The 12,500-nt window shown below is 42.2% G+C and overlaps 1 protein-coding gene across 1 annotated transcript in view; it reads right to left on the reverse strand.

Moving 5' to 3' along the window:
- Positions 1 to 12,500, reverse strand: part of LOC310854041 (E3 ubiquitin-protein ligase HECW2-like) — a gene marked incomplete at its 5' end in the record, with an annotated part of 75,242 nt that overhangs the window by 31,494 nt on the left and 31,248 nt on the right. Inside the window, 2 exons of the mRNA XM_083758519.1 lie at positions 1,371 to 1,477; positions 10,039 to 10,201. Of these exons, the coding sequence (XP_083614645.1) occupies positions 1,371 to 1,477; positions 10,039 to 10,201 (270 nt within the window). The remainder of the gene's footprint in view (positions 1 to 1,370; positions 1,478 to 10,038; positions 10,202 to 12,500) is intronic.

Below are 12,500 nucleotides of genomic sequence, written 5' to 3' on the forward strand. Positions count from 1 at the left end.
GGGGGAAGTCCCGCCTCGTTGTCTGGGCAGCCAATGACCAGCTGGTACAAAACGGAGCCAGCCAATGGCCAGCTGGTACCAAACGGATCTAGAAAGATGGCGACTTACATCAGGAATTAGCATATCATTACAGGCTTCATTTTACGTTCATGTTAGACCCGGGGAACGCTTTGTCCATATTTTTTACAGTCTATGGCCTATACACACAGTATAAGCCTTCCCCCAGTAGGCTACCTTCACATTCAGTAGATCCTGTGATCTTCTGTGGCCAGATGTAATTTCCTGGGGTTTATTAGGACTATAGTAAATAATACAAAGATAAATCACCATAACATTTTGTAAAAATATACATATTTAGCCCCATGCTCGAATGCCCCCCCCCCCCATGTTTCTATGTCAGTGGTTCTCACAGGGTTAAACCCATGTTTCTATGTCAGTGGTTCTCACAGGGTTAAACCCATGTTTCTATGTCAGTGGTTCTCACAGGGTTAAACCCATGTTTCTATGTCAGTGGTTCTCACAGGGTTAAACCCATGTTTCTATGTCAGTGGTTCTCACAGGGTTAAACCCATGTTTCTATGTCAGTGGTTCTCACAGGGTTAAACCCATGTTTCTATGTCAGTGGTTCTCACAGGGTTAAACCCATGTTTCTGTGTCAGTGGTTCTCACAGGGTTAAACCCATGTTTCTATGTCAGTGGTTCTCACAGGGTTAAACCCATGTTTCTATGTCAGTGGTTCTCACAGGGTTAAACCCATGTTTCTATGTCAGTGGTTCTCACAGGGTTAAACCCATGTTTCTATGTCAGTGGTTCTCACAGGGTTAAACCCATGTTTCTATGTCAGTGGTTCTCACAGGGTTAAACCCATGTTTCTATGTCAGTGGTTCTCACAGGGTTAAACCCATGTTTCTATGTCAGTGGTTCTCACAGGGTTAAACCCATGTTTCTATATCAGTGGTTCTCACAGGGTTAAACCTCATGTTTCTATGTCAGTGGTTCTCACAGGGTTAAACCTCATGTTTCTATGTCAGTTGGTGCTCAACCTTTTTCATGTCGAGGACCCCCAGAATTATCTCTATTGGGCCACGGACCCCCATCTCAAAATATGTTTTTCCAGGGACCCCCAGAAGCCAATATTTTAGTTAAAAATGTTCGCTCTGAAATAATATATTCAAAGATTTGTGCCACATTTTCACAACTTTTCAAAAATAGCAGACCTACAAGCCACCGGGTGGCGCGCTATGTAGCTTGTATTGACCACAATGCATTGCAGCGACTGTGGACCACAATGCATTGCAGCGACTGTGGCCCACAATGCATTGCAGCGACTGTGGCCCAGAATGCATTGCAGCACGGTGGGAGGGGCCTACCTGGGATAGACGGCGGCATGTCAGTCTCGTCCGCCGCCGGAATCTCATTGGCTGGCTGCTCCTCCGGCCTGCTGTCATTGGTTATCGTCCTTCGGATGCTCTGATATCTGTGGGACGGTGGGGGGGGCATGTCCAAATATGGAGATACAGGAGTTGTCACATGTCTTACAACAGTGGTCATTATAGCCAGCGGACCCCCATTAGAAATCATATGCCAGGGACCCCCATTAGAAATCATATGCCAGGGACCCCCATTAGAAATCATATGCCAGGGACCCACATTAGAAATCATATGCCAGGGACCCCCATTAGAAATCATATGCCAGGGACCCCCATTAGAAATCATATGCCAGGGACCCACATTAGAAATCAAATGCCAGGGACCCCCATTATAAATCAAATGCCAGGGACCCCCATTAGAAATCATATGCCAGGGACCCCCATTAGAAATCATATGCCAGGGACCCCCATTAGAAATCAAATGCCAGGGACCCCGATTAGAAATCAAATGCCAGGGACCCCCATTAGAAATCATATGCCAGGGACCCCCATTAGAAATCATATGCCAGGGACCCCCATTAGAAATCATATGCCAGGGACCCCCATTAGAAATCATATGCCAGGGACCCCCATTAGAAATCAAATGCCAGGGACCCCCATTAGAAATCAAATGCCAGGGACCCCCATTAGAAATCATATGCCAGGGACCCACATTAGAAATCAAATGCCAGGGACCCCCATTAGAAATCATATGCCAGGGACCCCCATTAGAAATCATATGCCAGGGACCCCCATTAGAAATCAAATGCCAGGGACCCCCATTAGAAATCAAATGCCAGGGACCCCCATTATAAATCAAATGCCAGGGACCCACATTAGAAATCAAATGCCAGGGACCCCCATTATAAATCAAATGCCAGGGACCCCCATTAGAAATCATATGCCAGGGACCCCCATTATAAATCAAATGCCAGGGACCCACATTAGAAATCATATGCCAGGGACCCCCATTAGAAATCATATGCCAGGGACCCCCATTAGAAATCATATGCCAGGGACCCCCATTAGAAATCATATGCCAGGGACCCCCATTAGAAATCAAATGCCAGGGACCCCCATTAGAAATCATATGCCAGGGACCCCCATTAGAAATCATATGCCAGGGACCCCCATTATAAATCATATGCCAGGGACCCCCATTAGAAATCATATGCCAGGGACCCCCATTAGAAATCAAATGCCAGGGACCCCCATTAGAAATCAAATGCCAGGGACCCCCATTAGAAATCAAATGCCAGGGACCCCCATTAGAAATCATATGCCAGGGACCCCCATTAGAAATCATATGCCAGGGACCCCCATTAGAAATCATATGCCAGGGACCCCCATTAGAAATCATATGCCAGGGACCCACATTATAAATCAAATGCCAGGGACCCCCATTATAAATCAAATGCCAGGGACCCCCATTATAAATCATATGCCAGGGACCCCCATTAGAAATCATATGCCAGGGACCCCCATTAGAAATCAAATGCCAGGGACCCCGATTAGAAATCAAATGCCAGGGACCCACATTAGAAATCATATGCCAGGGACCCCCATTAGAAATCATATGCCAGGGACCCCCATTATAAATCATATGCCAGGGACCCCCATTAGAAATCATATGCCAGGGACCCCCATTAGAAATCAAATGCCAGGGACCCCCATTAGAAATCATATGCCAGGGACCCCCATTAGAAATCATATGCCAGGGACCCCCATTAGAAATCAAATGCCAGGGACCCCCATTAGAAATCATATGCCAGGGACCCCCATTAGAAATCATATGCCAGGGACCCCCATTAGAAATCAAATGCCAGGGACCCCCATTAGAAATCATATGCCAGGGACCCCCATTAGAAATCAAATGCCAGGGACCCCCATTAGAAATCATATGCCAGGGACCCCGATTAGAAATCAAATGCCAGGGACCCCCATTAGAAATCAAATGCCAGGGACCCCCATTAGAAATCATATGCCAGGGACCCCCATTAGAAATCATATGCCAGGGACCCCCATTAGAAATCATATGCCAGGGACCCCCATTAGAAATCATATGCCAGGGACCCCCATTATAAATCATATGCCAGGGACCCCCATTAGAAATCATATGCCAGGGACCCCCATTAGAAATCATATGCCAGGGACCCCCATTAGAGGTAGGACCAAACACAACATAGTTTCTCCTCATCTCTAAGGCCTCCCAGACATGAAATGGATTCTTGTATAAAAATATTCTACTGCAAAAGTGGTGAAATTGATATTTAAAGTTATACACCCCAAAGTAAAAATACAGCCTGTCCGTCTGGGGGTTGAGGCACCTAAAGTCATGTAGAGTCACAATGGAAGCTCTGAGAGGTTCAAAACTTGGCATACTTGAAGCCAGGACATCCCTCTACATTCTAGAAAAGACTGAATGTCCATATCTGAATGTCAATATGAGATATAGTCATTTGAACACATACCTACAGTAGGCGGAATTGTACATCTATGTAGATGTCTTCTCTACTTTGTAGTGACTCTGGAATGGATTGTCATAGCAACACATATGAGGGCTTTAGGAAAGGTGAGGTTCTACTGAATCCAGCAATACCAATTGTGTAAATGTAGCTTGCATAATCGTGGAGTTATGCCACAAAACATATATGGTGTCCCAAACGGGGGAAATAAAACTAATGAAATCTACAGTATCACATTAGTTTTATTTTTACTTCACTTATCAAGGGTGGGAAAACATAAAGAAATCACTTGAGTAGAAGTCCCTAAAATGTATGAAATGTCTCAAACTTGAGAAATGAGAAATTGTGAACAAATAGATGCCGCTTCAACAATAGTACAGATAAATATGCAAGCCTACAGTGGAACTATTAACTATTATTATGTTGCAGCACATGGCCTGGATGTTCCCTCATCAAGCTCAAATCTCAATATTATCCTCATAAATACAGATAATCAAGTTATTCATTTCTGTTATTTGAGTTATTTGGTTACAGTCAATTTATACTACAGTATTTGGCTCCACCTATGTGCATCTTATGTGATCTTATATGTGAAGTGTATGAGAAATCGGGGCCGATCATGCCATTTTTAAATGATCAGATCGGGAGCACAAAAATGTGATTGGCACATCCCTAGTATCAATATGATATCCATATCATGATATTAGACTGGATATCGGAAGCTCTGAGAGGTTCAAAACTTATGGCATACTTGAAGCCAGGACATACTTCTACATTCTAGAAAAGACAGTAAAGACTGTCTTCTTTACTTTGTAGTGACTCTGAAATGGATTGTCAAAGCAACACATATGTGACCAATGGGTGACGAATTGTATAACTGTAGCTTGCATACTCGTGGAGTTATGCCACTAACGTATATGGTGTGCCAAACGGGGTAGAAATAAAACAGTCCCAACTCCTAATGAAATCTACAGTATCACACAGATTAGATTAGTTTTGGCTTCACTTATCAAGGGTGGAAAAATAATAAATTCACTTGAGTATAAGTCCCTACATTATAATGTATGAAATGTGTCAAACTTGAGAAATGAGAATGTGGTAAAAATGTATGCCGCTTCAACAATAGTACAGAGAAATATGCAAGCCTACAGTGGAACTACAGTGGAACTATTATTATGTTGCAGCACATGACCTGGATGTCCCCTCATCAAGCTCAAATCTCAATATTATCCTCATAACAGCAAGTTATTTATTTCTGTAGTTATTTGGTTACAGCCATTTGGTTACAGTCAAGTTATACTACAGTATTTGGCTCCACCTGCATCTTATTGCCTACAGTATGTGGCTTTCTTCATAAAATGACCGGTAAAATCATTTCACATATTTTGGAATGTGAAAAGATGAGATGAACCTTGTCAAATCAAGTAGCTATGTACAGTAGCTGAGTGGAGTGGAGAGTGACCTAGCATTTAGTTCTCTTTAATGTAACAGAGCCTACTGCCTGTCCAGTAGTCTGAGTGGAGAGTGACCTAGCATTTAGTTCTCTTTAATGTAACAGAGCCTACTGCCTGTCCAGTAGTCTGAGTGGAGAGTGACCTAGCATTTAGTTCTCTTTAGTGTAACAGAGCCTACTGCCTGTCCAGTAGTCTGAGTGGAGAGTGACCTAGCATTTAGTTCTCTTTAATGTAACAGAGCCTACTGCCTGTCCAGTAGTCTGAGTGGAGAGTGACCTAGCATTTAGTTCTCTTTAGTGTAACAGAGCCTACTGCCTGTCCAGTAGTCTGAGTGGAGAGTGACCTAGCATTTAGTTCTCTTTAATGTAACAGAGCCTACTGCCTGTCCAGTAGTCTGAGTGGAGAGTGACCTAGCATTTAGTTCTCTTTAATGTAACAGAGCCTACTGCCTGTCCAGTAGTCTGAGTGGAGAGTGACCTAGCATTTAGTTCTCTTTAATGTAACAGAGCCTACTGCCTGTCCAGTAGTCTGAGTGGAGAGTGACCTAGCATTTAGTTCTCTTTAATGTAACAGAGCCTACTGCCTGTCCAGTAGTCTGAGTGGAGAGTGACCTAGCATTTAGTTCTCTTTAATGTAACAGAGCCTACTGCCTGTCCAGTAGTCTGAGTGGAGAGTGACCTAGCATTTAGTTCTCTTTAATGTAACAGAGCCTACTGCCTGTCCAGTAGTCTGAGTGGAGAGTGACCTAGCATTTAGTTCTCTTTAATGTAACAGAGCCTACTGCCTGTCCAGTAGTCTGAGTGGAGAGTGACCTAGCATTTAGTTCTCTTTAATGTAACAGAGCCTACTGCCTGTCCAGTAGTCTACACTGACAATAGCAGAACCCTGCCCTGACACTATTTCACCAGAATGGAAAATAGACTTAATTAGTATCACTTATAATATGGTTACTGCACATATACTATAGCCTAAAAATAGGGCGCGCAATGCACAACATAGATACTGTACAAATTCTGAAGTGTATCTTTAAACTTTTACCAAAATGGGAATATTGGATCCAAATCTTTGTATCATCTTTGCTAAACAGTTAGAAAAAGGCACGAAACAAGACCCATAATGTATAAAGCCCACGGCAGAAGACCTTCAACACTAACTGTTGTTCAACAGAGAGATGATGTTCATAAAACCCTGGCAAACCCACATTCAATATACTCTCCTCATCATATATCATGTTGTTCAACAGAGAGATGGTGTTCATTAAACCCTGGCAAACCCACATTCAATATACTCTCCTCATCATATATCATGTTGTTCAACAGAGAGATGGTGTTCATTAAACCCTGGCAAACCCACATTCAATATACTCTCCTCATCTATATCATGTTGTTCAACAGAGAGATGATGTTCATCAAACCCTGGCAAACCCACATTCAATATACTCTCCTCATCATATATCATGTTGTTCAACAGAGAGATGGTGTTCATTAAACCCTGGCAAACCCACATTCAATATACTCTCCTCATCATATATCATGTTGTTCAACAGAGAGATGGTGTTCATTAAACCCTGGCAAAGCAGGCAAACCCACATTCAATATACTCTCCTCATCATACTGTATCATGTTGAGAAAACTACTCCAGTAAGACCAGAGTGAGAACATGCAGTCTCGTCAAGAAGACTGAATAGGGTACAACACTGTTGAATAGGATACAACACTATTTAACATACAAATATATTGTTTAATTTGTGGGAAGGCCAGCACAATTGATTGATTGATTGATGGATTTAATAGTTTTATTAGACATAAATGTAAAAACAGCAACAGAGTACAGTCATACAATCAGTCCAAAAGGGATAGCACAAAAAAGTCCTCACGGTCTTGTTGCAATCAGTTCATAGACAAAACCAGGTCTGCTGGTCAGAGTACCAGAGACAGGGCCTTCACATGGTCACTGGTCAGAGTACCAGAGACAGGGCCTTCACATGGTCACTGGTCAGAGTACCAGAGACAGGGCCTTCACATGGTCACTGGTCAGAGTACCAGAGACAGGGCCTTCACATGGTCACTGGTCAGAGTACCAGAGACAGGGCCTTCACATGGTCACTGGTCAGAGTACCAGAGACAGGGCCTTCACATGGTCACTGGTCAGAGTACCAGAGACAGGGCCTTCACATGGTCACTGGTCAGAGTACCAGAGACAGGGCCTTCACATTCAGCATCAGAAAGCTCTCGTACCCAGATCTCTTTGCATATGATGACAAATATCATAAATGCTACCTAAAACACTAAATCTCTAAAATAGCAGCTATAAAACAAAGAATTAGAACAGCAGACCAGTATCTATGTCAAAGCTTTTATTAATCTCACTGAAGTAGTTTTTCTTTCAATAAATGAAAGTGATGACAAGTCATCACTTTCAATAAATAAGAGTTATGACATACTGAAGACACTGGTCCATGGTTTTCTTCATCGATATATCTGCAGGTCTATGTAGTAGTTCTGGATTTTCTTGGATATTTGCATCTTCTCTCATTGTGCCCATTTCCCATGGGCACACTTTTAGAGCATGCAACATCAGACTTTCCATGTTCTACACATTGTAATGCTGTATGTTTCCAGGGTTTCTATTTAGACAATATCATCTTCTTCCTCAGAGTCAGTGTCTTCAGTATGTCATCATAACAGTCAAGGAGTTTATATATCGTAAATGGAAATTGGTGCATTTACAGTATATAGAGCTTTTATCCAAAGCACTTTACATAGATTGTGCATTACATTCACACATTCAGTCACACACCCATGGCAGAGGAAACCATACAAGGCACCGACCTGCACATCGGGATCAATTAGGGGTTTCAGAGTCTAATGCATCGAACTGAGAATATGGTATGATATAGTACTACCGGTATATTGTTAGTTCACACTGAAATTTGTCTTGCGAACCTCACGGTTCTCCATCCAGCCGCTCTATTGGCCACTCTATCCCTGAGGCACTGCCGCCCCGGCATATTACCGGTATTATATATTGTATATTTGTCATCATACACAAACAGATCTGGGTACGAGAGGAGCAGATGATGTACAACTTCATCAACCATTCCGATGCTGCATGAAGGACCTTAAGTCTCTGGTACACATACCAGTACCAGCCATAATGGCTGTCAGATGTTCTGGTCTTGTACTACTGGCCTTCACACAAATGGAAAAATATCTTTGTATGTTAAACCATGTTGGATCAACACTATTCAGTCTTCTTGATGAGACTGGTGCAGGCATGCTCTCACTCAACATTTGCAACTTGCTCATTACTGCAGCATATTGTCTGTATATAGAGCCACGGTTTTATGAACATCATCATCTCTCTGCTGAGCAACATTTAGTAAGAGTTGAAGGTCTTCTGCTGCCTTGGGCTTTTCAACATTATGGATAGGGATGTCCAGATCACACGTTTTTGCTCCTGATCTGATTCCGATCATTTTAATTTTGAGTATCTGCAGATACCGATTTTTTCCCATCCGAAAATTATATTTTTATGCAACTCCTATGCAATATCACAATAGTACAATATCCCAAATTACGGACAATACCCAGTCTAATATCATGATATGGATATCATATTGATACTAGGGATGTCCCAATCAGAAATAACATAAATTAATAACTTGATTATCTATATTTATGAGGATAATATTGAGATTTGAGCTTGATGAGGGAGCATCCAGGCCATGTGCTGCAACATAATAATAGTTAGTAGTTCCACTGTAGGCTTGCATATTTATCTGTAGGCTACTATTTGTTCACAATTTCTCAAGTTTGAGACATTTCATACATTTTAGGGACTTCTACTCAAGTGATTTTTTTATGTTTTCCCACCCTTGATAAGTGAAGTAAAAATAAAACTAATGTGATACTGTAGATTTCATTAGTTTTATTTCCTCTCGTTTGGGACACCATATATGTTTTGTGGCATAACTCCACGATTATGCAAGCTACATTTACACAATTGGTATTGCTGGATTCAGTAGAACCTCACCTTTCCTACAAGCCCTCATATGTGTTGCTATGACAATCCATTCCAGAGTCACTACAAAGTAGAGAAGACATCTACATAGATGTACAATTCCGCCTACTGTAGGTATGTGTTCAAATGACTATATCTCATATTGACATTCAGATATGGACATTCAGTCTTTTCTAGAATGTAGAGGGATGTCCTGGCTTCAAGTATGCCAAGTTTTGAACCTCTCAGAGCTTCCATTTTGACTCTACATGACTTTAGGTGCCTCAACCCCCAGACGGATATTCCACTGTTACTTTCTTAGCTTACGCATGTTTCATGATAAATGCTTTTTTGTGATGTATTCCCATGCTTTTGTTCTTGCTTAAATGTAAGTGGCTCTGGATTAAGAGCGTCTGCTAAATGCCTAAATTGTAAATTGTAATTGTAAATTGACGGACAGGCTGTATTTTTAGTTTGGGGTGTATAACTTTATACATCAATTTCACCACTTTTGCAGTAAAATATTTGTAGATTTAGTCGACTAAAATCTCGTGACATTTAGTCGACTAAAACCAGACTAACGCCAAGACATTCCAGGTGACTAAAATGTGACTGAAACTAAATGAAAACTATTGAAGAGACTAAAATAACTAAAATAACAACATCAAAATGTGCCGCCAAAAATAACTCAACACTGCAGTTTCTGACCTGCGGTTGAGCTGCTCCATCTGCTGGCTGGAGCTGGAGCGGTGCAGCGTGTGGGGGTCCCCGGGGGCCCCCGGGGGGCCCGTGGGTCTCTGCCATGTGGTGGTCCGGTTCACATGGTCCACGTAGAAGATACGCCCGTGACTGTCGATGCGCGCCTCCCAGTCTGCTGGCGCACACGCACGCACACACACACACACACGCACACGCACATTGATTGATTGATTGAAATATTTATTAACAGTTTGTAGAATTTACAGTACATTTTAAGCACAAACTCAATACAAAGACTGTCAACTGTGAGTGGACGACCCAATTAAGCATTACACTTGTTTACAACAGGGTCCACATTGTTCAATTCATCAAAACATTTAAAGACATACAAACATTTAGAGACATACAAATAGACATTTCTATGTAGCTAAAGTACAGAACAGGAATTCAATTCAATATACAGTGAGGGAAAATGGGGGGGGGGGGGGGGATTCAGATTTTACAGAGGCCAGTTTCGAATTGCAGCCATCCGTAGGTGCCCTTTGAGAGCGGTTTTGAAGGAGTCAAGGGATTCACATGTCTTAATGACTGTTGGTAGGGCGTTCCACATTTTGGTGGCATAGGAGCGAAAATAATTTAGTCCCTTGTTTGTGCCGAATCTGGGTTGTACATGGTTTGTTGCACTCCCTCTGGTGTTGTGGGTGTGGACTTCGTTTACATTAAGGAAGTATTTAGACAGGTACATGGGTATCTTGGTGGTGTATCGAATCACACACACACACACACACACGCACACACACACACGCACGCACACACACACACACACACACTTCGATTTCTTTATTTGAATCCACAAATTACAATTAATTTGACAAGGAAACACATGGCACCTCCTCCTCCACACAGACAAGCTGCCTATAACAGCCCAAACAGAGCTCAGTATTTGGCTGCCTATAACAGCCCAAACAGAGCTCAGTATTTGGCTGCCTATAACAGCCCAAACAGAGCTCAGTATTTGGCTGCCTATAACAGCCCAAACAGAGCTCAGTATTTGGCTGCCTATAACAGCCCAAACAGAGCTCAGTATTTGGCTGCCTATAACAGCCCAAACAGAGCTCAGTATTTGGCTGCCTATAACAGCCCAAACAGAGCTCAGTATTTGGCTGCCTATAACAGCCCAAACAGAGCTCAGTATTTGGCTGCCTATAACAGCCCAAACAGAGCTCAGTATTTGGCTGCCTATAACAGCCCAAACAGAGCTCAGTATTTGGCTGCCTATAACAGCCCAAACAGAGCTCAGTATTTGGCTGCCTATAACAGCCCAAACAGAGCTCAGTATTTGGCGAGTTGTTTGGCTTTGCTTTTTGTCATGCCAGCTATTCTTAGGCCACTCATGGTCAGTTTATGCACACGGCCCAGGCAGGCCGTGTTGTACCCGAACGCGTTCAAAGAACGATCGTTCACGAACTCGTTCATATTTAGGGTGAACTGAACGCACTGTATTTCTGTTTGATGAACGTCATTGTGAACGCGTTCATTTCTGCCGTGTGTGAACGTCACTTTTCCACCTTCAACTTTCGTTCAAGAGTGAGTGTTTCCATAGAGCCTTCCAGGCGAAATCCCCGGCACTAAAACACACCCTAAACATTCTAGCGGAAAACCCACCAATAAGTCCCTATCCGACACAAATTAACTAACCTTTCTCAGCCGTCAATCTAGCTACTGCATGGTGATCAGGCACGCTGACAGACAGCAGACACTGTCCCTTTAACTCCTAACACAAACACTGAGGGAACCTGTTGTTGTTTGATTAAACATAATGTGCCACGAAAAATAGCTTCCAATAGCTTAGTTGGTTATTATCGCGTCGAGGAGGTACGTGTCCATAATATCGCCACGAACGGCCAACAAAAGACATCTCTCCTCCACAGTGATGCCTGATTTATTCTTCCTCGTACAATGTGTTCCGTGCTGAAAATAGCGCATATACAAGCTCACAACGCGTCGCGTGCGGACACGTTGTGAGCTTGTAGATCAGCTATTTTCAGCATGCGGAGATGCAGGCTCTGAGAACATTCAGAAACTTTTGCCTTCACAATAAAAGCATGCAGCTTTCACAAGTGTGCCCATATAGTAGAGAAGGAAAATAATTAAGAATATATAAAGATTATAAGGAATTAATTTGGATAATGGTAATGGAGATATTGTAAACGTTGTCACTTAATTAATCCCAAAGGACTTAATTTGGAATAAAGTCTGCGGTTTTATATGGCTATGGGCTGTGGCAATAATAATAATGAAAATTTAAAAAAAAGAACGAAAAAGAACTATAATAGTTCATTTTTTGGAATGATGAACTTTAGTTAAAATTCTTTAATGATGAACTATGAACGGAACTAGTTCATTTTTAAAATGTTGAACTGTGAACTGAACTAGTTCCTAAATAAAAAGAACTTTCCCAACACTGCATG

This window comes from Protomyctophum parallelum (genome assembly GCF_964188405.1).
Source record: "Protomyctophum parallelum genome assembly, chromosome: 23".
Classification (NCBI taxonomy): domain Eukaryota; kingdom Metazoa; phylum Chordata; class Actinopteri; order Myctophiformes; family Myctophidae; genus Protomyctophum; species Protomyctophum parallelum.